The sequence below is a fragment of the Chiloscyllium plagiosum genome, unplaced genomic scaffold (assembly GCF_037043375.1).
Source record: "Chiloscyllium plagiosum isolate Xiang-an unplaced genomic scaffold, Cpla_swu_hap1 HiC_scaffold_44, whole genome shotgun sequence".
In the NCBI taxonomy this organism is placed as follows: Eukaryota; Metazoa; Chordata; class Chondrichthyes; order Orectolobiformes; family Hemiscylliidae; genus Chiloscyllium; species Chiloscyllium plagiosum.
Window position 1 is genome coordinate 6,429,332 of NW_028270182.1, and position 26,905 is coordinate 6,456,236.

At 51.6% G+C, this 26,905-nt stretch overlaps 1 protein-coding gene across 3 annotated transcripts; it reads right to left on the reverse strand.

Moving 5' to 3' along the window:
• LOC122544305 (schwannomin-interacting protein 1-like) lies at positions 1–26,547 on the reverse strand. 3 transcript variants are annotated; one of them, XM_043683446.2, is made up of 8 exons: positions 26,436–26,547; positions 22,903–23,340; positions 21,597–21,688; positions 19,151–19,256; positions 18,662–18,805; positions 15,710–15,818; positions 5,897–6,006; positions 1–3,981 (listed from the first exon to the last, which is right to left on the reverse strand). In XM_043683446.2, exons 2-7 carry the CDS (start codon positions 23,329–23,331, stop codon positions 5,909–5,911), a joined length of 978 nt encoding a protein of 325 aa, XP_043539381.1. In that variant the 5' UTR covers positions 23,332–23,340; positions 26,436–26,547; the 3' UTR covers positions 1–3,981; positions 5,897–5,908. The 3 variants fall into 3 exon arrangements, with proteins under 3 accessions (XP_043539381.1, XP_087839085.1, XP_087839086.1); XM_087982959.1 differs by having other exon boundaries at positions 26,315–26,451; XM_087982960.1 differs by lacking the exon at positions 26,436–26,547 and adding an exon at positions 24,752–24,771.
• Positions 26,548–26,905: the final 358 nt, after the last annotated feature.

A 26,905-nucleotide genomic window follows, 5' to 3' on the forward strand; every position in this document is an offset into this window, starting at 1 on the left:
CACTTTTCTGAACATTTATTGCCTCCCCGAACATTTTATTTGCTCCCTCTTTTCAACAACGTGGTGGTAACAGTTAACATGTGGAAAACAGCAACTTAAAAAAATATATATCTAAATATATACAAAAAAAAATAAAATGATTAATATGGGAATACTGACTGAGCTGTGGCCCTCATTGTCACAGCTAGGCCTGTGTTACAAGCAGCCTATATAATACGGCCTTCACAAATAGGCTCAGAGCTGCAGGCCTTGTCTGGAACCATGTGGGAGGCACAGCGAGGGGAACGGGAGTCTGTTGGGACCAGACCGGGGGGGGGGGCTGTTGGGAACTCCAGAAACACAAATCCCCAGAGTATTTCATCCTCCCCCAACCGGCCCTTATCAATCTCAACTGATACTTCCTGCATTTTCAAAACTGATAGAACCCATTAAACACTGAATGTTGGCCTAAGGGTTGAGGAAGGGATGGGGGTGTTAGACGTGTAAAAGTAGGGAAGTTCATTACAGTTGGGGGTGTCATTGGTCAAACCACATCTTGAGAATTATACACGGTTGGACTTTCTTGCTTACAGAAAGACAGGCCTCCACTACCACAGGGGGCTGCAGAAGCTGGCTCACTGAGTATTTTCAAGGCTGAGATGGGCAGATTTTTAATCAGCAAGGGAATCGGGGGGGGACAGCGATAAGTCAAGAAAATGGGAGTTGAGGATGATCAGATAAGCCGTGATCTCACTGAATGGCAGAGCGGACTCAAACTCCTACAGCATGGAAACAGACCCTTCACCCAACCAGTCCATGCCGACCATAATCCCAAACTAAACTAGTCCCACCTGCCTGCTCCTGGCCCATATCCCTCCAAACATATCTAAATGCCCTTTAAATGTTGTAACTGTACTCACATCCATCACTTCCTCAGGAAGTTCATTCCACACGCGAACCACTCAGTGTAGGAAAAAGTTGCCCCTCATGTCTTTTTAAAATCTCCTTCACCTCACCTTAAAAATATGCCCCCTAGTCTTGAAATCCCCCCCACTCTAGGGAAAAGACACCTGCCATTCACCTTAACTGTACCCCTCATGATTTTATAAACCTCTATAAGGTCACCCCTCAGCCTCCTACGTACCAATGTACAAAGCCCCAGCCTTTCCTTAGAACTCAAAGCCTCCATTCTCAGCAGCAACCTGGTAAATCTCTTCTGAGCCTCCTCCAGCTTTCCTCCCCATATCCTCCCCATAACAGGGTCACCAGAACTGCACACTGTACTCCAGAAGAGGCCTCATTGATGTCCTGTACAACCCCAACACAACTCAAGGGGCAGAATGGCCTCCTTCTTCTCCCATCCCTGTGGGTCATTGAAAGCAGCTTGGAGATGGTTCACTCGAGTGATTCCTGCAAAGCCACGATTGCCTGATGGAGGAGAGACTGAGTAGGTTTGGATGCGTACTCAATTGGGGTCTAGAAGAATGAGAGGCCCCAAGATTTTGAGGGGGATTGACCGGCTGGACGCAGAGATGCTTTCTCCCCTTGCGCAGCGATCTAGAATTGGAGTGGAGGGGCACAGTTTCAAAACGTAGGGTCCCCTTTTTAAGGTGATGAGGAGAATCCTTTTCTCTCAAAGTGTCATCCTTCGGAATTCTTTCCCCCAGAGAGCAATGGGCACCAGGACATGGAGTAAAGTTAAGGGCGAGATAGAATTTAATTAGTAACGGGGTTATGGGGAACAGGCAGGAAGGCGAGTTGAGGCTGAGGTGACTGTATTGAAAGGGGGGGGGGGGCAGGCTCAAGGGCTGAACGGCCTGCCCCTTGCTCCTAATTCTGATGTGCCTGACTCTGAAATGCCCTCTGCGATGGCCCAGGAAGTCATTCCGTGGCAGTTGGGGGTGGGCAACAAAGGAGTAAAGGGAAAAGCCGTACAGGGAATGGGGAGAATATGAACAGAACAAAAAGCTGGAAAATACTCTCCAGGTCATGGAGAAGCCACGTTAATGTTTCAGCTTGAGTGACTTTATCTCCTAAAGTTTGGATTCTGCATCAAGTCAGACCTGTTACGGAGTTATTCCAGCTTTTATATCAGTCTTATTTCAGATCTGCCCCCTTCCTCAGCATTTCGGAGTCACTGAGATGTACAGCACAGAAACAGACCCTTCAGTTCAACTCATCCATGCTGGCCAGATATCCTAAATTAATCTAGTCCCAGTTTGCAGCATTTGGCCCATATCCCTCCAAACCCTTCCTATTCATATACCCATCCAGATGCCTCTTAAATGTTGTAATTGTACCAGCCTCCACCACTTCATCTGGCAACTCATTCCATACACGCACCACCCTCTGCATGAAAAAGTTGCCTCTTTAGGTCCCTTTTAAATCTTTTCCCTCTCACCTTAAACTCTTCACCCTATCCACGCCCCTCATTATTTTATAAACCTCGATAAGGTCACCCCTCAGCCTCCGATGCTCCAGGGAAAACAGCCCCAGCCTGTTCATCCTGTCCCTGTAGCTCAAACCCTCCAACCCTGGCAACATCCTTGTAAATCTTTTCTGAACCCTTTCAGGTTTCACAAGTTGGTGCAGACACGGTGGGTGTTACTACTGTAACAATTCTGTAACCATCACCTCTACACTAACCAGAAAACGTCGAGTGTCCTGTACAGGTTAAGCCTACATTTATCAAGTAGCCTGGTCATGGCCTTCTCAAAACCGGTGTGTAATCTCACCTCTGTTTAGCAGGCAAGTCTAAGACAGACATAAAAGGAGTAGATTCACCCCAAACCCCTGTGTTCACTGGCCAATTTGGACCATTTAAAACTCACATCGCTGCTTCCAAACGCTTCCTGCGTCTCACCTCCTCCCCGTCTCGGTAATCTTCTCCAGGCCCACAGCCATTTGAGATCTCAGCTCTCCTCTAATTCTGCCGTGATATGTATTGCTCTGATTTCCATCTCTCCGACTCTGGGCCCTCAGCAATCTAGGGAACCCTAAGATCTGAAATTCCCTCCCTAACCCTCTGTCTCGGAGATGCCTCGTCAAACTGACCCGCTGCAACACACATGTCTGGGTCTTGTCCCTCCTTGATGTGACTTAAGTTATTCCTGACAATGATTCCATTGATCGTGCCCTGTTCAGGGCACCACATAAATGCAGGTTGTTGTTGGCACACGGACTTTAGTCCCCCCACTCGGACCCAGGGTCTGCACACGGTCTCATTTTACCTCAGGATGAGAGGGCATCCCGCCTTTCCCACAGGAAAGACGGAACTTGCATTTACGTGATGCCTGATAAAAAAGGAATCCCAACAGAAAAGGTGCTTCACAGCCAATCAATGGAAGTTCTGAAGTGTAGTCATCGTTGTAATGCGGAAAACACAGCATCCATTTTACGCATAGCAAGATCCCACAAATGCCACTTTTTTTTGTAGGTCTGATCTTGGCTCAGGAATAAATATTGATCAGAGGGCATCTGGGAGACCCCTCCCCAGTGTGGGACCTTCCACGGTCGCTTAGAGGTTAGACATAATTTCAGTCTAATGCCCCTGGAGATGGCACCTTCAGCAGCGCGGCACTCCCCCAGCGACGGCACTGGGGAGGGAGGGAGGGCCAGGCCAGGAATTAATCGCTGGATAAGGTGGATTCACGGTCGGCAAAATCCAATGGCGGCAGATGGAGCGAAGATACAGATGGGGCCCCGAGATCTCACTGAGCGGCGGGGTGAGGAGGGGTAGGACAGGCCCGTCAGGCCGAATGCCCTCCCCCTTGTCTCGTGTTTCCTGCAGGCCCCTGGACACGAACTGAGCAGCTCCAAAGATGCAACCCTCCCGACTTTGGAATTCAGCCGGATTCGAATCCTGGACTGGAACCCGGAATCGGAGATTTCCCACTGGTGCAAAATTCGCAAACAAATGAAAAAATAAAGACAGGAAAGGAAAGAATCCCTATTGTGTAAACCTCTTCACTTCTGTTTTTCTTTGGTTGAATTATTCAGAACCTGAGGGAGAAAGGAAACAGATCAATTAGACTCATAGAATCAGAGAGATGTACAGCATGGAAACAGACCCTTTGGTCCAACACGTCCATGCTGACCAGATATCCTAATTAATTTAGTCCCATTTTCCAGCACTTGGCCCATATTCCTCTAAATGCTTCCTATTCATACACCCATCCAGATGCCTTTTAAATGCTGTAATTGTACCAGCCTCCACCACTTCCTCTGGCAGCTCATTCCACACATGTACCACCACCTCTGTGTGAAAAAGTTGCCCCTTAGGCCCCTTTTATATCTTTCCCTTCTCACCCTAAACCTATGCCCTCTAGCTTTGGACTCCCCGACCCTGGGGAAAATTCCTTGTCTATTCACCCTATCCATGCCCCTCATGATTTTATAACACTCTATAAGGTCACCCTTCAGCCTGTGACGCTCCAGGGAAAACAGCGCCAGCCTATTCAGCCTCTCCCTGTAGCTCAAATCCTGTAATCCTGGCAACATCCTTGCCAATCTTTTTTGAACCCTTTCAAGAAGCACAACACCCTTCCTCCAACAGAGAGACCAGAATTGCACGCAGTATTCCAAAAGTCGCCAATTAGTGTCCTGTATAGCCACAACATGACCTCCCAACTCCTGTACTCAGTGTTCTGACCAATAAAGGCAAGCGTACCAAACACCTTCTTCACTGCCCTGTCTACCTGTGACTCCACGTTCAAGGAATGATGATCCTGCATCCCAAGGTCTCCTTCAGACCGGATCCAGCTACACGGCTGGTGCTTTCAAACAACGGGAGCAGGCAAAGAAATTCTTCTGCTTTATCACCTTTCATCACCTCCGGGTGTACCACAGCACTTTTAATGTCAACTGAAAGTGTGGCAGACAGCAAGCCGGGGGCTGAGGGGCGAGCTGATCGAAGTACATAAAATTATGAGGTGTACAGATAGGAAGGATAGTCTTTCCCCCAGTTTGGAAATGTCAAACATTCGGGGGCACAGGTGAGAGGGGTCGAAAAGTGTGGCGCTGGAAAAACACAGCAGGTCGGGCAGCATCCAAGGAACAGGAGAGTCGATGTTTCAGGCATAAGCCCTTCATCGGGAATGTGGCTTTAAGGTGAGAGGGGGCCATTTTAAAGGAGTTGTGCGAGGTAAGTTTTTTTTTAAACACAGAGGATGGTAGTTGCATGGAATGCACTGCCAGGGGAGGTGGTCAAAGCAGAAATGGAGGCATTTAGACAGACACATGAACAGGCAGAGAATAGAGGGAAATCAATCATGAGCAGGGAAATGGTCGGCACAGACATGATGGGCCGAAGGGCCTGTTCCTGTGATGTACCGTTCTATGTTCTACATAAACCCAGATCAGTTGCCTACAGTGGCATTGACTCAGAAGTAAATATTGGCCTCAGGACCCTGTGTGGAATTTTCTCTGTATGACAACCATAACCCCCCCACTCCAGTATCTCCATTTACAGCCCCCTTCAGTGTGCAGTGCACTAGGGACTTCAGCTTAACATGGCAGCCAAAAGAAGGCATCTCTGACAACGCAGGGCTCCCTCAGGCCTGTTCAGAGAGTGTCAGATTGCTCCTTAATCCTCTGGACTGCTGGAAGGTGTCAGCTCAGTGAAGGCACTGTTGACTGTGCAGCTCCAGACAGAGCTCTCCCTCTGGACTGCAGCCTTGTGGTCCAGAGAAGGGAAGCTAATCAACTCTGCCAAGAAAACGGAACGGCATACATACAGGAAGAGAGAAGCCTTCTGAAAGGAGGTAGTGCAGGCAGCCACTGGAACTCGCTACATGCTTGGAATGATCGCATAGCAGAGTAGTCACCCATTCCCTTTCAGACTAGCACAATGGTCAGCCATTCCCTTTCAGACTAGTACAATGGTCACCCAATCCCTTTAACAGACCCAAGCACTCACCTTCATTTGCACTCAGTGTGTCAAGTCTCCAATTTCGACCAGTAAGGCATCTTGCTTGGTCTTCAGCTCATCCCGGGTTTCCAGAAGCTCCATCAGTTGGGTGTTGAGACCTGAGCAGGAGAACCAAACCAGGGTCAGTATTGACCAATCAGAATTCAGTGGCTGCAAGTGTTCATGGGAGGCCAGTCGCATGATCGGTGTCAACAGGGCGTTGACGGAAGGGAATTGATCATGTAATCTCCAGTGCACATACAAAAGACCTCCTCGGCGCAGTGGTACTGTCCTTACCTCTGAGCTGAGAGGACAAGGTTCGAGTCCCACCTGCTCCACAGGATATGTCGTAACATCTCTGAGTGGGTTGGTTGGAAAGTATCACTCAAGGCCTCTGTTCTCCAATGGTTACATCTGCTCCTGGGGGAACCTGAAGGAGGACCCTTCCAGCACACGATCTATGATCAGTGGGCACCACAGAGGCATCATCTCCCCACATACAAATATATTTTAATTTAAATTTACTCAGCTTCCTTTCACAATTTGACTTTTTGCCATAGTAACCGTTTAAAAGGGGATGTCATCTGGATTCATTGACTTTTCGTTTTAAAACTGGGATCATTAATTGACCATTACTCTGGCGACTGTCCGTGTGGAGTTTGCACATTCTCCCCGTGTCTGCGTGGGTTTCCTCCGGGTGCTCTGGTTTCCTCCCACAGTCCAAAGATGTGCAGGTTAGGGTCGATTGGCCAGGCTAAATTGCCCATAGTGTTAGGTGAAGGGGTAAATGTAGGAGAACGGGTCGGTGTGGACTCGTTGGGCCGAAGGGCCTGTTTCCACACTGTAAGTAATCTAATCTAATCTAATTACTAGACTTTCCTCTCCAGAGCTCCTGGATGTCCTTAGAGAGTGCTCCCTCTAGAGGCCTCCATGATGATGATGACAGGGCCTCCAACGCATTATCTCCCCCGTTCAATTTTATATTAATCTAAAATATATACTTTTTGTTCCACTGTTGTTATTTTTTTAAAAGGGCCATTAATCAATATGCCACCTTGGTTCGGGTACACATTAAAAGCTAGGGTCACCACCACCACCATCCATTAAATAATAACAAGAGTAGGCCACTCAGTCCCTCGAGCCTGTTCCATCACTCAATGAGATCATTGCCGGTCTGTGGCCTAAATCAGCATATCTGCCTTTGGCCCATATCCCCATAAGATCTTTGCTTAACAAATATTTATCCATCTCAGACCCTGCTGCAAATCTGTTGTTTGAAATCACTCAACAATCAAGGGTCAAAATCTTATTTAAAAATAAAAGAATCTTGAGTTCAGAAGGCAAAATACAAGGAAGTTAACATGAGCTGAGCCATAGAGTGAACATGAGCGGAGTTATAGAGTCGTACAGTACAGAAACAGACCCTTTGGTGCAACTAGTTCATGCCGTCCAGATATCCTAACCTAATCTAGTCCCATTTGCCAGCACTTGGCCCATATCCCTCGAAAGGCTTCCTATTCATACACCCATCTAATGCCTTTTAAATGGCGTCATTGTACCAGTCTCCACCACTTCCTCTGGCAGCTCATGCCATACACGCACCACCCTTTGCATGAAAAGAGTTGCCCCTCATTTTAAAATCTTTCCCCTCTCATCTTAAACCTCTGCCCTATAGCTTTGGACTCCCCTACCCTGTGGGAAAGATCTTGTCTATTTACCCTATCCATGCCCCTCGTGATTTTATAAACCTCTATAAGGTCACCCCTCAGCCTCCGATGCTCCAGGGAAAACAACCCCAGTCTATTCAGCCTCTCCCTATAGATCAAACCCTCCAACCATGGCAACATCCTTGTAAATCTTTTCTGAACCCTTTCAAGTTTCACAACATTAAAAATCACACGACACCAGGTTATAGTCCAACAGGTTTAATTGGAAGCACTAGCTTACACAGCATTGCTCCCTTCACAACATCTTTCCTACTGCAAGGAGACCAGAACTGAGTTTTTATGAATTACTGCTTCAGACTCAGTTGGAGGACTGGATCCAATTCATCAAGGCTTTGGAAACGCTGCAAAACAGACTTACGAGAAAAGGTCCCAGGAGATGAGGAGAGACTGGAGTGGTCAAGATTATTTTCTTTAGAAATGTTGAAATATGCTTAACTATAATGGCACTGGCAGAATAAAGGAGGGGAATCGGTTTCCACTGACAATGGGCCAAAACCGAAAGCGATATCGATTGTAGATGCCAGCTAAAGGATCTGGTGATGTTGGGGGGGGGGGGGGTGGAGGGGAACGAGGAGAATTAGTTTCTGACGCAGCAAGCCATTGCGATCTGGAATGCACTGCCTCAGAGGGAGCAGATTCAAGAGGAACTTTCAAAAAGGGAAGTTGAGGAAACATTTGAAAGGGGGGGATGGGGTGGGGAAGAAAATTGCACGGCAGTGCAGAAAGAGCAGGGAGGGAAGTGTGATTTATTAGCAAGCTCTTCAAAAGGGCCAGTACAGACACAATGAGCCAGGTCACCTTCTGTTCTGATTTTTGAGTTCAAGACTGTGACCCCCTGCAGTGGGGCAAAGGGCCCACTGTTGAACCCAGTCTTCAGACCATTGGGGAGCAAGGCATGGGAGGGGAAGGGGCAGGGGGAATGAGGATGATGTTTATGCAGTGAATCAGCAGAATCCCTGCCAGCAGCTGGACAAATAAAAACAAGGACACATCCCAAAGGCCAGTTCCACGCACACACTGAACAAAAAGTCTGGGAATCACGCCAAATGGCTGCACTGATACAGGGGGAACATAGGGGAATGTACAATTTTTCACATTTTAGGCCTTTCGCAGGCTCACTATCCCAGAGCGGGTTAGTTTTTGGAGGCGTCATAAAACCCTGCGAGCACGAGAGGACATAGCTTTAAATTGAGAGGTGATAGATACAGGATAGGTGTCAGAGATAGGTTCTTTACTCAGACAGTCGTAGCGGCGTTGAACGCATTGCTTGCAACAGTAGTAGTGTCGCCAAATTTAAATGGGTTGGCACACAGAGTCGTAGAGATATACAGCACAGAAACAGACCCTTCGGTCCAACCCGTCCATGCCAACCAGACATCCCAACCCAATCTGGTCCCACCTGCCAGCACCCGGAAGATGGACTTCAGATTGGGTTCCACAGGTCGGCGCAACAGAGGGCCGAAGGACCTGTACTGCCCCGGAATGTTCTACGTTCTAATTTGTACACAGTAAGTTCCCACAAGGAGCACTGTGCCAGTGGCATGTTACAGCCGTCTGGGCTCAATACTAAGTTCAACACCTTCAGGTTGTGAACCCACTCACATTCCTTCCCTTTTTATTTTAGCTTTACTGTTTGCATTCTCTGTCAACACGTCCTCTCTCCGCTCCCTTCCCTACTCCAGTTGGACTGTGTCTGTCCTTCCCAGTCTGGCAGTTAGACACATCATTCTTCTGCCATTCTCACATTCCAGGTCCTTCATTTGCACTAATCAGCACCCCTTCTCCCCCAGCACTCCACCATCACACCCCTCACTAAGCGCAAGTGCTGTCCCCTCCACACTTCCCTTCAGCTCTGATAAAGAGTCACCTCGACTTGAAACATTAGCTTGCTCTCTCTCCACGGATGCTGCCTGACCCGCTATGATCTCCAGCATTCGTTGTTTTCAGTGACTGGGACTCCGGACAATTAGGGATGGGCAATAGATGCTGGGCCTAGCCAAAGACAATCACATCCAACTGGTGTGGGTCTGGAGTCACATGTAGGCCAGACCAGGTCACAGAGTCAGAGAGATGTACAGCATGGACACAGACCCTTCAGTCCAACCCATCCATGCTGACCAGATATCCCAACCCAATCTAGTCCCACCTGTCAGTACCTGGCCCCTATCCCTCCAAACCCTTCCTAATCATATAACCGTCCAAATGCCTCTTAAATGTTGCAATTGTACCAGCCTCCACCACTTCCTCTGGCAGCTCATTCCATACACGTACCACCCTCGGTGTGAAAAAGTTGCCCTTTAGGTCTCTTTTATATCTTTCCCCTCTCACCTTAAACCTATGCCCTCTAGTTCTAGACTCCCCGACTCCAGGGAAAAGACTTTGTCTATTTACCTTATCCATGCCCCTCATAATTTTATAAACCTCTATGGTCACCCCTCAGCCTCCGACACTCCAGGAAAAACAGCCCCAGCCTGTACAGCCTCTTCCTGTAGCTCAAACCCTCCAAACCTGGCAACATCCTTGTAAATCTTTTCCGAAACCTTTCAAGTTTCACAACAACTTTCCGATAGAAAGGAGACCAGAATTGCACGCAATATTCCAACAGTGGCCTAACCAATGTCCTGTACAGCCGCAACATGACCTCCCAACTCCTGTAATCAATACTCTGACCAATAAAAGAAAGCATACCAAACGCCTTCTTCACTATCCTATCTACCTGCGACTCCATTTTCAAGGAGCTATGAACCTGCACTCCAAGGTCTCTTTGTTCAGCAACACTCCCTAGGACCTTACCATTAAGTGTATAAGTCCTGCTAAGATTTGATTTCCCAAAATGCAGCACCTTGCATTTATCTGAATTAAACTCCATCTGCCACTTCTCAGCCCATTGGCCCATCTGGTCAAGATCATGTTGTAATCTGAGGTAACCTTCTTCGCTGTCCACTACACCTCCAATTTTGATGTCATCAGCAAAGTTACTAACTGTATCTCTTATGTTCACATCCAAATCATTTATACAAAAAGTGAAAAGTAGTGGACCCAGCACCAATCCTTGTGACACTCCACTGGTTAAATGACTCCAGTCTGAAAAACAACCCTCCACCACCACCCTCTGTCTTCTACCTTTGAGCCAATTCTGTATCCAAATGACTAGTACTCCCTGTATTCCATGAGATCTAACCTTGCCAACCAGTCTCCCATGGGGAACCTTGTCGAACGCCTTACTGAAGTCCATATAGATCACAAATACCGCTTTGCCCTCATTAGTCCTCTTTATTACTTCCTCAAAAAACTCAATCAAGTTTGTGAGACATGATTTTCCACACACAAAGCCATGTCGACTATCCCTAATCAATCCTTACCTTTCCAAATACATATACGTCCTGTCCCTCAGGATTCCCTCCAACAACTTGCCTACCACCGATATCAGGCTCACTGGTCTATAGTTCCCTGCCTTGTCCTTAGGTGAGGATGGCTAGTGACCATGTGGGTATTGCCCCCCAATAATCGACAATGGTCTCATAGTCATCATTATTCCAGATTTTATATTACTGAATTTAAATTCTGGTGTGGTGGGATTTGAACCTGGCTCCCCGGAATGTTTTTGTGCTGTCTGGATTAGTGACAGTACCACTAGGCCATCATCTCCCCTACATTTCTACTTGACGTGAGCCCTTTTCCCTTCCCCAGCTCTCCCACATCTCCTTAATCATCGCTGCAATTTCTTCTTAAATGTCTCGATATTATTAACTGCAACCACACCCCGGGAGTTTCACTTTCCCTTGCACTGCCCTCTTTTGCCTGAGCTGAACTTGCTCTCTCGCCAAACCATTTCCCCTTCAAATCCGCTCACTTCCTCTCAAATAAGAGGTGTCACTAACAGAACGTCTGTAGGTCCTAGCTCCTTTATTTCCTTTGCACAGCCTGATACAGTCTCACTTCCCTCTCCCGCCACCCGACTAAGGACTCAACATTATCAAACCCTTGCTGAATTTCAAAGGCCAATTGCAGGTTGGCTTTCTGTGTTCCAGAGAGAAAATAAATGCCCCAACCTGTATCAACCCATGCAGAGATGTATCCGCTCTCAATTCAGTTGAGCCTTCTTCGCTCAGTTGGCTGGAAGGCTGGTTTGTGATGTAGGGTGATGTCAACTGCATGGGTTCAACTTCCAACTGGCTGAGTTTACCGTGAAGATCCCTCCTTCTCAACCCTATGATTTCTGACATTAAGAGATTATTTTGTCCTTTTTTTTTGAAGAAACGTTGTAAGGCAGAGGCGCTTGAATGACTAGAGTAATCAACTTCAGAGACCTTGGGGTTCTTGTCTAAGACAGTTTGAATGAGTGTGGCCGACTCACACTGATCCAGATGTCCGAGTTTTGCTTTTTTCCGCAATGTACTCTCCTAGCTCCTGAATTTTCTCTTGATGTCTATTTCCTCCTGGATTGGAGAACTGCATGTGAGAACCTGTGTCTGAATTTACCAAGGGGTGTGTTTATGGGATGTTCCTATATTGTAACAGTTAATTAGTAACAGGTACTGTATCTGTTACTTGGTTAAGTTTTCCAGTAGTTGAGGTATTCTAAATTCCTCTTTCTTTCAGTTTGTATTTTAACTGTAGCGTTTAAATAAATTGTGTTTTGCTTAAAGTTGAGTTGTTTGACAAGGTGCATCCCATCTGCAACACAGTACTTCACATCTATCTTTAAAATAGGAAAATGTTAAGGTCTAGGCTACCTTCTTAATGGGTGGCACGGTGGCTCAGTGGTTAGCACTGCTGCCTCACAGCGCCAGGGACCCGGGTTCGATCCCACCCTCGGGTGACTGTCTGTATGGAGTTTGCACATTCTCCCCGTGTCTGCGTGGGTTTCCTCCGGGTGCTCCGGTTTCCTCCCACAGTCCAAAATGTGCAGGTTAGGGTGGATTGGCCGTGCTAAATTCCCATAGTGTTAGGTGCATTAGTCAGAGGGAAATGGTTCAGGGTGGGTTACTCTTCGGAGGGTCGGTGTGGACTCGTTGGGCCGAAGGGCCTGATTCCACACTGTAGAGAATCGATTCTTAAAGTATTTTGAGGGGGTCTGACCTGCTCCATAACAGAGTGGTGACCCTCAGGTTAAACCCACCATGGTTGTCTCTAGCCCCATGGTATGGTAGGACAATGTGACTTTAGCTTTTATATCTTTTGATATTACAGAAGCCAGAACTGCACGCAAAAGCATATTGTAACAAACAGCACAGGCTTCTTAAATAACATTTCTCTGCCCCTCAACTACAAGTGAGGGTAATGCCCCGATCAAAGAGGCAATACCTTTCATGAAGCAATGGTTACAGCAAAGTACTCAGCTCCCCAAGTTCAGGCTTGAATTCACGACCTTCAGATGCGGGATCAGAAAATCTGACTCAGTCTTGTCGGCACCGCTGACTAAATATTCCTCAGCTCTTACGAATCTCTCAGGAGAGAGAAAGCAAAGTCACCTTCAAGGTAAATGCTGACAATACAAGTCAGACCAGAACAGGTCTAAAACCGCAGATAACAACTCCTACGTGACTCACTGTCACTGGGTCAGGAGTCTGGAATTCCCTTTCTGAACAGCACACCACACACAGTGCAGCTGTTCAGAAAAGCTGCCTCTTCTCACAAGATCAGAAGGAATAGGAACAGGAGAAGGCTATTCAGCCCCTTGAGACTGCTCTACCATTCAATAGGCTCCTGGTTGATCTGACACCTGTAACCCTGGATACCCCGACTGATCGAGAATCTATCTCAGCCTTCAATACACACAAGGACTCTGCCCCCATGACTCAGCCTGCTCCCTCTGTTTCCATCAGGCAAGGGCAGACAGTGGGAATAGGCGACTGAGTTGGACGATCAGCCATTTCGAGTGGCGGGTCAGGCTCGAAGGGCCAAATGGCCGACTCCTGCTCCTGTTTTACACACAGCTCACCACCACCTTCCCAAGGACAATAAATTCTGGACGACCCGAACATCACCCACATTCCACAAAAGGAAGCAAAATAAGGCTTTAATGTAACAAAATGACTCCACGTGCTTCACTGGAGGAGGGTTAGGTAGGACACCATGTTACATAGGGAGATATTACGGACAAGTGACCAAAGAGGTTGGTCTTACGAAAGGAGTGGGGTGACAGAGGGGTTTAGGGAAGGAATTCCAGGGCTCAGGCAGCTGAAGGCACAGCCCCCCCCGCCAGTGGCAGAGTGGTGGGAATCGGGGGATGGCCAAGAGGCTGGAATCGGAAGGGCAGAGATATCCGGGAGGCTTGAGGGCCAGGAGGAGATTACTGAGTGGGAAAGATAGAGTCAGTGAGGCACTGGAGAGAATTCGAGAACAAGGGTGAGAATTCTAAGGTCAGGATGTTTGATTGGGAGAGTTTGGACACACACACAGAGCAGAGTTTTGGATGATCGCAGATTAGGAGGGCAGGACCTGGAGAGCAGACATGAGTCAAAGGCCTGGATGATGAGGCTGTCAGGGAGGTGGAGTTGGAAGAGGGTGGGGCCTTGGGTCAGTGATGCTACAAAGATAGAAATGATCAAACCTTCACAAAGCTGTCAAACTGAGGGCAGAAGCTCATCTTGAAGTTGGAGGTTGGGGAACAGACTGGTTTAATCCCTGAATTTCACTGGGGAAAGGGATGGAGAATCGAGTGAGGCCTGAAATTAGTCTTTGTCTAATTTAACGGCAGTAACGTTCTACTGGATGTTGGAGAGACTGCCTGAAGATTTACAGACAGTGAAAATGGGCATTAGAGTCACACACAAAAAGCTAACTCTGGGGTTTCAGACAACACACCAAGGGGCAGAATGGAAATCACGACTTTGAGGTTTCAATGATAAATGCTTAGTGAAGTCGAGGGGGTAATGGTGAGGGAGCAGGAAAACAAATCATTTGGACGGCTGACAGTGAACAAGCTCCATTCTGGTACCTCACATTCGCAACACTGGGGTTAGATACAGAGTAAAGCTCCCTCTACACTGTCACCCCATCACACACTCCCAGGACAAGGACAGCACGGGGTTAGATACAGAGTAAAGCTCCCTCTACACTGTCACCCCATCACACACTCCCAGGACAAGGACAGCACGGGGTTAGATACAGAGTAAAGCTCCCTCTACACTGTCACCCCATCACACACTCCCAAGACAGGGACAGCACGGGGTTAGATACAGAGTAAAGCTCCCTCTACACTGTCACCCCATCACACACTCCCAGGACAGGGGCAGCACGGGGTTAGATACAGAGTAAAGCTCTCTCTACACTGTCACCCCATCACACACTCCCAGGACAGGGACAGCACGAGGTTAGATACAGAATAAAGCTCCCTCCATACTGTCACCCTATCACACACTCCCAGGACAGGGACAGTACGGGGTTAGATACAGAGTAAAGCCCCCTCTACACTGTCACCCATCACACACTCCCAGGACAGGGACAGCACGGGGTTAGATACAGAGTAAAGCTCCCTCTACACTGTCACCCTATCACACACTCCCAGGACAGGGACAGCACGGGGTTAGATACAGAGTAAAGCCCCCTCTACACTGTCACCCTATCACACACTCCCAAGACAGGGACAGCACGGGGTTAGATACAGAGTAAAGCTCCCTCTACACTGTCACCCTATCACACACTCCCAGGACAGGGACAGCACGGGGTTAGATACAGAGTAAAGCTCCCTCTACACTGTCACCCCATCAAACACTCCCAGGACAGGGACAGCACGGGGTTAGATACAGAGTAAAGCTCCCTCTACACTGTCACCCTATCACACACTCCCAGGACAGGGACAGCACGGGGTTAGATACAGAGTAAAGCTCCCTCTACACTGTCACCCTATCACACACTCCCAAGACAGGGACAGCACGGGGTTAGATACAGAGTAAAGCTCCCTCTACACTGTCACCCTATCACACACTCCCAGGACAGGGACAGCACGGGGTTAGATACAGAGTAAAGCTCCCTCTACACTGTCACCCTATCACACACTCCCAGGACAGGGACAGCACGGGGTTAGGTAAGAGTAAAGTTCTCTCTACACTGTCTCCTTATTCCCACCCGTGGAGATTGACAGACTTACCGTGAATTTGCGAGTAGAGGTGTGATTGCAGATTCCAGATTTGCGGCAGCTTCATTGTTTGCAGGTCTCTTCGCTCCATAGATTTGCCCCTGCCCTCGGCATCTTTCAGCTGAGGGAGAGAAAAATCACTTCTGTTATGGAACTCACAGAGTACAGGAAAGAAAAGAAGATTTCCATAGCATCTTTTCCAACCTCAGCAAGTATCAAGCCAATCAGGGACTTTCAGAGGCGGAATCACTTTTTTACTGTTAAAACCAGCAGTGACTCTGTACACAGCCTCCGGGGAGCAGCTCACTTTCAGTGAAAGAACGAGTTGGAGGAGCCGGTGTAGTACTGGGGTGTACAAAGTTAAGAATCACACAACACCAGGTTATAGTCCAACAGGTTTATTCGGAAGCACTAACTTTCAGAGCGCTGCTCCTTCATCAGGTGGTTGTTAATGACTGACAACTACCTGATGAAGGTGCAATGCTCTGAAAGTTAGTGCTTCCGAATAAACCTGTTGGACTATAACCTGGTGTTGTGTGATTCTTAACTCGGTGAAGGAAGGTAATGGGCCCAGGGGATCAGAAAACCTCTATGTTTTTCATCAAATTGCTGGATATCTTACACTCAGCCAAGATAGCACAGATTGTCTGATCTTCAACATCTCGTTTAAAGATGGTTTGCCCAACAGTGCGGCATTCCCTCAGCGCTGACCCTCCCACAGTGCGGCATTCCCTCAGCGCTGACCCTCCGACACTGCCCACGCCCTCAGCGCTGACCCTCCGACAGTGCCCACTCCCTCAGCGCTGACCCTCCGACAGTGCGGCACTCCCTCAGCGCTGACCCTCCGACAGTGCCCGCGCCCTCAGCGCTGACCCTCCGACAGTGTCCGCTCCCTCAGCGCTAACCCTCCGACAGTGCCCGTGCCCTCAGCGCTGACCCTCCGACAGTGCCCGCACCCTCAGCACTGACCCTCCGACAGTGCCCGCGCCCTCAGCGCTGACCCTCCGACAGTGCCCGCGCCCTCAGCGCTGACCCTCCGACAGTGCCCGCGCCCTCAGCGCTGACCCTCCGACAGTGCCCGCGCCCTCAGCGCTGACCCTCCGACAGTGCCCGCGCCCTCAGCGCTGACCCTCCGACAGTGCCCATTCCTTCAGCGCTGACCCTCCGACAGTGCCCACTCCCTCAGCGCTGACCCTCCGACAGTGCAGCGATCCCTCGGCGCTGACCCTCCGACAGTGCAGCGCTCCCTCAGCACTGACCCTCCGACAGTGCCCACTCCCTCAGCACTGACCCTCCGACAGTGCCCGCTCCCTCAGCGCTGACCCTCCGACAGTGCAGCACTCCCTCAGCACTGACCCTCCGACAGTGCCCGCTCCCTCAGCGCTGATCCTCCGACAGTGCCCATTCCTTCAGCGCTGACCCTCCGACAGTGCCCACTCCCTCAGCGCTGACTCTCCGACAGTGCAGCGATTCCTCGGCGCTGACCCTCCGACAGTGCAGCGCTCCCTCGGCGCTGACCCTCCGACAGTGCAGCGCTCCCTCAGCACTGACCCTCTGACAGTGCCCACTCCCTCAGCACTGACCCTCCGACAGTGCCCACTCCCTCAGCACTGACCCTCCGACAGTGCCCGCTCCCTCAGCGCTGACCCTCCGACAGTGCAGCACTCCCTCAGCGCTGACCCTCTGACAGTGCAGCACTCCCTCAGCGCTGACCCTCCGACAGTGCCCACTCCCTCAGCACTGACCCTCCGACAGTGCAGCACTCTCTCAGCGCTGACCCTCCGACAGTGCAGCACTCCCTCAGCGCTGACCCTCCGACAGTGTGGCACTCCCTCAGCGCTGACCCTCCGACAGTGCAGCACTCCCTCAGCGCTGACCCTCCGACAGTGCAGCACTCCCTCAGCGCTGACCCTCCGACAGTGTGGCACTCCCTCAGCGCTGACCCTCCGACAGTGCAGCACTCCCTCAGCGCTGACCCTCCGACAGTGCGGCGCTCCCTCAGCGCTGACCCTCTGACAGTGCAGCACTCCCTCAGCGCTGACCCTCCGACAGTGCCCACTCCCTCAGCACTGACCCTCCGACAGTGCCCACTCCCTCAGCACTGACCCTCCGACAGTACGGCGCTCCTTCAGCACTGACCCTCCGACAGTGCGGTGTTCCCTCAGCGCTGACCCTACGACAATGCGGCGCTCCCTCAGCGCTGACCCTCCGACAGTGCGGCACTCCCTCAGCGCTGACCCTCCGACAGTGCCCGCTCCCTCAGCGCTGACCCTCCGACAGTGCAGCACTCCCTCAGCGCTGACCCTCCGACAGTGCAGCACTCCCTCAGCGCTGACCCTCCGACAGTGCAGCACTCCCTCAGCGCTGACCCTCCGACAGTGCAGCACTCCCTCAGCGCTGACCCTCCGACAGTGCGGCACTCCCTCAGCGCTGACCCTCCGACAGTGCAGCACTCCCTCAGCACTGACCCTCCGACAGTGCCCACTCCCTCAGCACTGACCCTCCGACAGTGCAGCACTCCCTCAGCGCTGACCCTCCGACAGTGCAGCACTCCCTCAGCGCTGACCCTCCGACAGTGCAGCACTCCCTCAGCACTGACCCTCTGACAGTGCGGCACTCCCTCAGCGCTGACCCTCTGACAGTGCAGCACTCCCTCAGCGCTGACCCTCCGACAGTGCAGCACTCCCTCAGCACTGACCCTCTGACAGTGCGGCACTCCCTCAGCGCTGACCCTCCGACAGTGCAGCACTCCCTCAGCACTGACCCTCTGACAGTGCGGCACTCCCTCAGCGCTGACCCTCCGACAGTGCGGCACTCCCTCAGCACTGACCCTCCGACAGTGCGGCGCTCCCTCAGCGCTGACCCTCCGACAGTGCGGAGCCACATCCATCCTGGAAGCTTGTGCCTGTGTGAGTTTGGAACGCTGAACAAACTTGCTCCTGAGCAACAATCGGCCGCACTCACCCGCTCGGCGGCTGCCCGCAGTAGCTGCTTCTCCTGGTCGAGTCTCCGCTGTAACAAGGCGAGACTTCTTTTGGCCTCACTCTCCAGCTCCTTCCTGCGGGATTCCAGACTCCCCTCAATGGGGGAGGATTCACTTGTGGTTGGCTGTGAACGCAAACATTACAGTCGCGGTGTCACAGACGGAAACTCAGCAGCCTGCCTTTCGGACCTTCCTCACTGTGTACTACAATCCCAAATTTTGTGTGCACTGCAGGCTTTGAAAAGATGGTGTTTTCCAAAGGGGATGATGGGCTGAATTTGCCTTTCTGAGCTGCTTACCCACACACCTCTTAAACTAAACCCTCATTGTTACAAAGTTCCCAGGCTTCAGGGCCAAACATCTCAATGAGATGTCAGAGAAACAGCACTGAACCAGTAAGTGTGACCTTGCTGCACTGACAAATAGGGCCTGTCTCCCGTGGAACAGAAGCAAATGAACGCTCTCAGTACCTGAGGGGACGGTGTGCTGGAAGCTCCTCCGACTGCCTCCTCAGCCTCACTCTCACTGCTGCTGTCGTTGATGAAACAGAGCTGCAGGTTCATCCGACTGTGGAACCTGTAGGAGAGAGGGACACAATGACCAAGGATTCACTGAGACACCATGAAGTGGTAGGATCTGAGCAGGGGGCTGGACCCAACAGTGAGGCAGAATCGGCACACCCACCTCAGGTTGAAGGTCAGTGCCGAGGGAGTGGGCATTGTCGGAGGGTCAGTGCTGAGGGTCGGGCAGTGTCAGAGGGTCAGTGCTGAGGGAGTGGGCACTGTCAGAGGGTCAGGGCTGAGGGAGTGGGCACTGTCAGAGGGTCAGTGCTGAGGGAGTGGGCACTGTCGGAGGGTCAGTGCTGAGGGAGTGGATACTGTCGGAGGGTCAGTGCTGAGGGAGCGGGCAGTGTCAGAGGGTCAGTGCTGAGGGAGTGGGCACTGTCAGAGGGTCAGCGCTGAGGGAGCGGGCACTGTCAGAGGGTCAGTGCTGAGGGAGCGGGCACTGTCAGAGGGTCAGTGCCGAGGGAGTGGGCACTGTCAGAGGGTCAGCGCTGAGGGAGCGGGCAGTGTCGGAGGGTCAGTGCTGAGGGTCGGGCAGTGTCAGAGGGTCAGTGCTGAGGGAGTGGGCACTGTCAGAGGGTCAGCGCTGAGGGAGCGGGCAGTGTCAGAGGGTCAGTGCTGAGGGAGTGGGCACTGTCGGAGGGTCAGTGCTGAGGGTCGGGCAGTGTCAGAGGGTCAGTGCTGAGGGAGCGGGCAGTGTCAGAGGGTCAGTGCTGAGGGAGCGGGCACTGTTGGAGGGTCAGTGCTGATGGAGCGGGCAGTGTCGGAGGGTCAGCGCTGAGGGAGTGCTGCACTGTTGGAGGGTCAGCGCTGAGGGAGTGCCGCACTGTCGGAGGATCAGTGCTGAGGGTCGGGCAGTGTCAGAGGGTCAGTGCTGAGGGAGCGGGCAGTGTCAGAGGGTCAGTGCTGAGGGAGCGGGCACTGTTGGAGGGTCAGTGCTGATGGAGCGGGCAGTGTCGGAGGGTCAGCGCTGAGGGAGTGCCGCACTGTTGGAGGGTCAGCGCTGCCGGAGCGCCGTAGTGTCAGAGGGTCAGCGCTGAGGGAGCGCTGCACTGTTGGAGGGTCAGTGCTGAGGGAGTGCCGCACTGTTGAAGGGTCAGTGCTGAGGGAGTGCCGCACTGTCGAAGGTCAGTGCTGAGGGAGTGCCGCACTGTCGGAGGGTCAGCGCTGAGGGAGTGCCGCACTGTCGGAGGGTCAGCGCTGAGGGAGCGCCGCACTGTCGGAGGGTCAGCGCTGAGGGAGCGCCGCACTGTCGGAGGGTCAGCGCTGAGGGAGCGCCGCACTGTCGGAGGATCAGTGCTGAGGGAGCATCGAACTGTCGGAGGATCAGTGCTGAGGGAGTGCCGCACTGTCAGAGGGTCAGCACTGAGAGAGTGTCACACTGTCGGAGAGTCAGTGCTGAGGGAGCGCCGCACTGTCGGAGGGTCAGCGCTGAGGGAGCACCGCACTGTCGGAGGGTCAGCGCTGAGGGAGCACCGCACTGTCGGAGGGTCAGCGCTGAGGGAGCACCGCACTGTCGGAGGGTCAGCGCTGAGGGAGCACCGCACTGTCGGAGGGTCAGCGCTGAGGGAGCACCGCACTGTCGGAGGGTCAGCGCTGAGGGAGCACCGCACTGTCGGAGGGTCAGCGCTGAGGGAGCACCGCACTGTCGGAGGGTCAGCGCTGAGGGAGCACCGCACTGTCGGAGGGTCAGCGCTGAGGGAGCACCGCACTGTCGGAGGGTCAGCGCTGAGGGAGCACCGCACTGTCGGAGGGTCAGCGCTGAGGGAGCACCGCACTGTCGGAGGGTCAGCGCTGAGGGAGCACCGCACTGTCGGAGGGTCAGCGCTGAGGGAGCACCGCACTGTCGGAGGATCAGCGCTGAGGGAGCACCGCACTGTCGGAGGATCAGTGCTGAGGGAGCACCGCACTGTCGGAGGATCAGTGCTGAGGGAGCACCGCACTGTCGGAGGATCAGTGCTGAGGGAGCACCGCACTGTCGGAGGATCAGTGCTGAGGGAGCGGGCACTGTCAGAGGGTGAGTGCCATGGGAGTCCTGCACCACTGTCTATCTCTGGGGCTGCAGTGCTCCCACAGTGCTGCAGAGGGATTGCATTTTGGAATTTCATTCTGGAGTCTCTGTGTGGGGGAGCTCCAATATTTATGACTTTGAGGTGAGAGACAGAGAGAGAGAGAGAGATGGAGAGATTGTGAGGTAGAGACAGTGAACTAACACTGAGCAGCGCTGCCCCATACCATGATGCACAGCGCTCTGAGGACTATTTCCGTTCAGTTGCAGGAAGTCTATCGACTTGCATTTGGGCCAGTCTTGGTTAAGAGAGAATATTGACCAGCTCACGTGTTCTGCCCCTACCTCGTGGTGCAGTGAAAGTTCGTCATCTGCCAATTGCTGTTGCTTGCTCTTTCCCAGGAGCTGAATCTCTCCATTCTCCTTCTGCCCCGCGGCTGGAATACAAAAGGGAACGCCCGTCAGACTGGGAACGCAAACCAATGACATCGGTTAGGCCACTCTCGGAATACTGCGTGCAGTTCTGTTGTAGGAGAAAATCCGCTACCCTGTCCACCCACAGTATGGCCACAAAGAGCATAAGGAACCATGTCTGCTAGGCCACAACTGAAACTACCCAGAGTGCCTCAGCCTTCATCAAACAGACTAACTAAGACTCAAGGCAGCAAACAGGGAGATGACTCAAGCCACTTCCAGACTGGGGAATACATTTCCCGAGACAGCCTGACAATAGACTTCCTCACCCTCAGTAACCACAACCCCTCCCAAATCCCTAAGGCCAGCCTCGCTCCTCACACATACTGAATGCAGTATTCCAAAAGCTGAAGGACAGTAGAAGGGGAGAGATTATAACGACAAAGGGATGGAGGTTACGAAAACAGAAATTGCTGGAAAAGCTCAGCAGGTCTGGCAGCACACGTGGAGAGAAATCAGAGTTAACGTTTTGGATTGAGCGACCCTTTTGAGGAGAAGTGATGGAGGTTTCCAAACGACAAGGTGTTGTTGATGGGGGTCATGAAGAGAGATAAAACGTTTCACAGCACAGAAACAGGCCATTCAGTGCAGTGTAGGGATAGGTTGAATAGGCTGGTGTGGTTTTCCCTGGAGCGTCGGAGGCTGAGGGTTGATCTTATAGAGGTTTATAAAATCATGAGGGGCATGGATAGGGTAAATAGGCAAAGTCTTTTCCCTGGGGTGGGGGAGTCCAGAACTAGAGGGCATAGGTTTAGGGTGAGAGAGGAAAGATAGAAAAGGGACCTAAGGGGCAACAGTTTCTTGCAGAGGGTGGTACGTGTATGGAATGAGCTGCCAGAGGAAGTGGTGGAGGCTGGTACAATTGCAACATTTAAAGGGCATCTGGATGGGTATATGAACAGGAAGGGTTTGGAGGGATATGGGCCGGGTGCTGGCAGGTGGGACTAGATTGGGTTGGGATATCTGGTTGGCATGGACGGGTTGGACCGAAGGGTCTGTTTCCATGCTGAACATCTCTATTACTGGCTTTCCCAGCCACTCCCTGTACTTCCCCAGAGCTCCGGGAGTCTGGAAATCTGTCTTATTGCAGCAACACGGTTCCAGCGTTGGCTCCCAGGCACCAGGGCAACAACTGGCCACCCCATTACTCGTGCCGGTGGGCGGTTGGCACACTCACCGACCCTTCTCTGGCAGCGATGCCTGTTTTGCGGTTCCGCTCTCGGGCCTGTTGCCTCTCGTCCTCCTGTAGCTGGAGGCCGGCGATGTGACTCTCCAGGGTCTCCCAGTTCATGATGGGCAGCTCGCTCGCTGCTGCCTCCGACGGAGAGGTGCCCTCGGCAGGGGGTGGGGGCCCAGCCGGCGCCGCTCGGAGCCCCCAGCTAGACAGGCTGCCTGTCGGACTGGCACTGCTACCCTCCCCCACGGCCAGGCCGACTGGTCCATCCTGCGCCTGACCCTCGGGCGTTCTCAGCTCGCAGTCCTGAAAGCCCTCGTCGTCGGAGGAGCTGGATCCCAATCCCACCGGGGGCTTCTGCCCGGAGAGCCGGAACCTTCCGGAATCTGGCCTCGCCGTCAGGGAACTGAAGAGTTCACCTCCCGAATCCATACCATAGCTCTGCACCATTAAAAGAAAATAACAAGAGAGAAGGACATCCAGTTAGTCAGTGGCAATGTTACTGGAATTACAGCTGAGACATTAATCTTCTGGGGACATTTGTTCAAATCCCACATCAACAACTCACAAAACTTGCATTTGACCAATCAAATGGGTCAGCACTTAAAAAAGACAGGACATATGTACCAAGTGCAGGTGAATGGGATTGGCATCAGTTGGTGAGCGGTACAGACATGGTGAGGCACATGCTAAGTCTGGAACAGAAATCTCTCCTCAGTGACGAGAAACCGGGCGTTGTAAAAGTCCATCTGGGGGGGTCACTAAAGCACGTAAGGGAACAAAATCTGCCATCCTTGCCTGCTCTGGCCTACACATGACTCCAGACCCACGGCAATGGGGTTGATTCTTAACTGCCCTCTGAAATGGTGGCACGGTGGCTCACTGGTTAGCACTGCTGCCTCACGGCGCCAGGGACGCGGGTTCGATTCCAGCCTCGGGCGACTGTCTCAGTGTCAAGATTAGAGTGGTGCTGGAAAAGCACAGCAGGCCAGGCAGCATCCGAGGAGCAGGAAAATCGATGTTTCGGGCAGGAGCCCTTCATCAGGAATCATCCTGATTCCTGCTCCTCGGATGCTGCCTGGCCTGCTGCGCTTTTCCAGCACCACTCCAATCTTGAGTCTGATCTCCAACATCTGCAGTCCTCACTTTCGCCTACACTCTTCCCAGGACTGTGTGGGTTTCCTCCGGTCTCCTCCAGGTGCAGGTTAGAGTGGGTTGGCCATGGGAAATGTTGGGTTATGGGGATCGGGAAGGGGGGTACAGGTGGGATGCTAATCGGAAGGTTGGGGTGTACTCAATGGGCTTTCACTTCGGCATTTTGTGGACAACAGAAAACACTTTGGAGTTCTGTAAGGAAATGTCTGGGACAGCGAACAGGAAACTGGAGGATTATCACATCAGCCAGGATCTCACTGAATGGCTGAGCAGGATCCAATGGGCTAAATGGCCTACTTCTCCTGACAAAGAGGTCAGTTTTCAGACATGGTGAGAGAGTGAAAGAGTGTGAGTGTGTGTGAGAGAGAGGGAGAGTGAGGGAGGGGGAGGGAGTGGGAGGGAGTGGGAGGGGGAGGGGGAGGGAGTGGGAGTGGGAGGGAGTGAGAGGGAAAGGGAGGGAGGGAGTGGGAGGAACTTGTGGGGAGGCTACATATCTTGGAGGGTTGCTGGACTGGAGGAGGTTAAAGAGATCACTTGGTTAGAACATCATGGGTTTAAGGGCTGTGTTCGATCACAAGCAAAAACAAAAAAAAACAGCACGAGCACAATCCAGTCCCAGCTGCTCTCAGGTGAAAAACGTTTGAACTGGCTTTTCAAAGGTTAAAGTACACAGGCAGAGCACAGAAACATGACTTACTGTAGTCCTTTGGTTACAGAAGATTGAGCAGTGACAGATAATCGCCTCCAATGTTTGAAAACCAGAAAACAAGGAGCACAATATTACATCTCAACTGAGGTGGAGTTGGGACATTCCCCAAGATTTTCAAACTGCTGAACCTAAATGGCTTGCGATAAGAGCTGGCGTTTTTATAGCACCTCTCTCGCAACCCTCAAAGCACTTAGCCATTAGTGGGTCTCATCTGCTGGGACACGGAAGATGCAGTGATCAATTCACACACAGCAAGCTCCAGCAGACAGCAGTGAGTAATTAACGTGATCAGATTTTGATGATAGTAGATTCGAGGGATAAACGTCGATCCCAAGAAACTGGGGAGCACACCCCGGTGCCACCAACCTCCCTTTCACCCCTTCATGGTATGCTTGCCTTTATTGGTCAGTGTATCAAGTGGAGGAGTTAGGAGGTCATGTTGCGACTGTAGGGGACATTGGTTAGGCCTCTTGGAATACCGCGCTCGATTCTGGTCTCCCTACTGTCGGAATGATATTGCTAAACATGAAAGGGTTCAGAAAAGATTAACAAGGATGTTGCCAGGATTAGAGGATTTGAGCTATAGAGAGAGACTGAATAGGATGGGGCTTTTTCCCTGGAGCGTCGAAGGCTGAGGGGTGACCTTATCGAGGTTTATAAAATCATGAGGGCCATGGATAGGGTGGATAGTCAAGGTCTTTTCCCCAGGGTAGGGGAGTCCAAAACTAGAGGGGCATCGGTTTAAGGTGAGAGAGGAAAGTTTAAAAGGGACTTCAGGGGCAACCTTTTTCACACAGAGGATGGTGCGTGTATGGAATTAGCTGCCAGAGGAAGTGGTGGAGGCTGGTACAATGACATTTAAAAGGCATCTGGATGGGCGTATGAATAGGAAGGTTTAAGAGGGATATGGGCCAAATGCTGGCAAATGGGACTAGATTAATTTAGGATATCTGGTCAGCATGGACGAGAAGGACCAAAGGATCTGTTTCTGTGCTGTATCACTCTATGGGGTGTCTGAAGAAGGCAGGACTGGTTTTACCTGAGGGGTGGCGCCTCTGACAGTGCGGCACTCCCTGCGCAATGGCACAGGGTGTGCGCACCCACATGGTTTACAGCCAGTAGTGACTGGCTGTTAAAGAGGGCAGATCCCACAGGATGGGTGTGCAAAGTGCCCAATATGGGAGCCAAGGCAGAGAGAGAGATGGGGTACGCGTGAGGAATTTCAATAGGCAAGTCACATTGGGACTGGAGGATAATCCCAGCCTCTTGAGAATTGAAGGAATCTGGGGGAGGGAAGGGGGGGGGGGGGTGGTGAGGGGTGGGGGAAGAGGCTTGCTTTAACGCAGAAAAATAAAGTCTGTCCACTCACATGTATAAAAATAACCCTCCCAGGGTTGGCCCTATTGCTACTGAAACGTGAAGGGGGTTTTAAAATGCTTGACTTTTCACTGAATATCACTCAGTTTCCATGAAAACTGAAATCGAGCCAACCCCTACCGAGGGACAGCAATCACAGGAAGTCTCACTAATCGCGCTGTTTAAGATACTCACACAAACGCATTCCTAGTTTAAAGTGAAGTTTCCTTCGGTCTTTTTTTTTTGTAACTTCCGGGTTTCCAATCTCTGAGAATTTTTTCTCCCCCCTCTCCTATTCCCGAAGTGTGAAACTCACCAAAAAGGGACGTGGATTCCAATTCCAGTTATCAGTGTCTGCTCTCTCTCCTCCCAAAAACTGTAGCCCGGCCCAACCCAGTGCAGCCAACTCACTCCTGGATTCCCTTCCTCTTAAACTTATGAAATCAGACTGACTGCTAAGTTCCTTTCCAACTTTTTCTCGCTGTTTTAACTCCTCCCAGTTCACTGGAGAGTCGGGGAGCTGTCACTTTCTCTCTCTCTCTCCCCACCTCCAGCAATAACTAGCATCTGATGCACTGATCTGTCAGTCAAGCCTTCGGCCACAGTAAATCCAGCAGTAAAGTGGCCTTTCAAACGCCCCGCGTAGCTCATGATTAATGCAAATAAACTCAACAGAATTAGATTTTAAGTCAGAAATCTGCTGTAACGTCCCAACGCAGGAATACTAACCGATGCACATGGAGGAGATGGGGACACCACTGAAAGGTTTGACAGAGGTGGTCATGG

Bases quoted from the DNA above. Each gene is read 5' to 3' on its own strand.
- LOC122544305 (XM_043683446.2), bottom strand. From the start codon at position 23,331: ATGGATTCGGGAGGTGAACTCTTCAGTTCCCTGACGGCGAGGCCAGAT. The intron at 21,689-22,902 runs GTGAGTGTGCCA...TTTGTATTCCAG, and splicing joins TCGCTGCCAGAGAAGGGTCG to CCGCGGGGCAGAAGGAGAAT. The intron at 18,806-19,150 runs GTACTGAGAGCG...TTGCGTTCACAG, and splicing joins CCAGCACACCGTCCCCTCAG to CCAACCACAAGTGAATCCTC.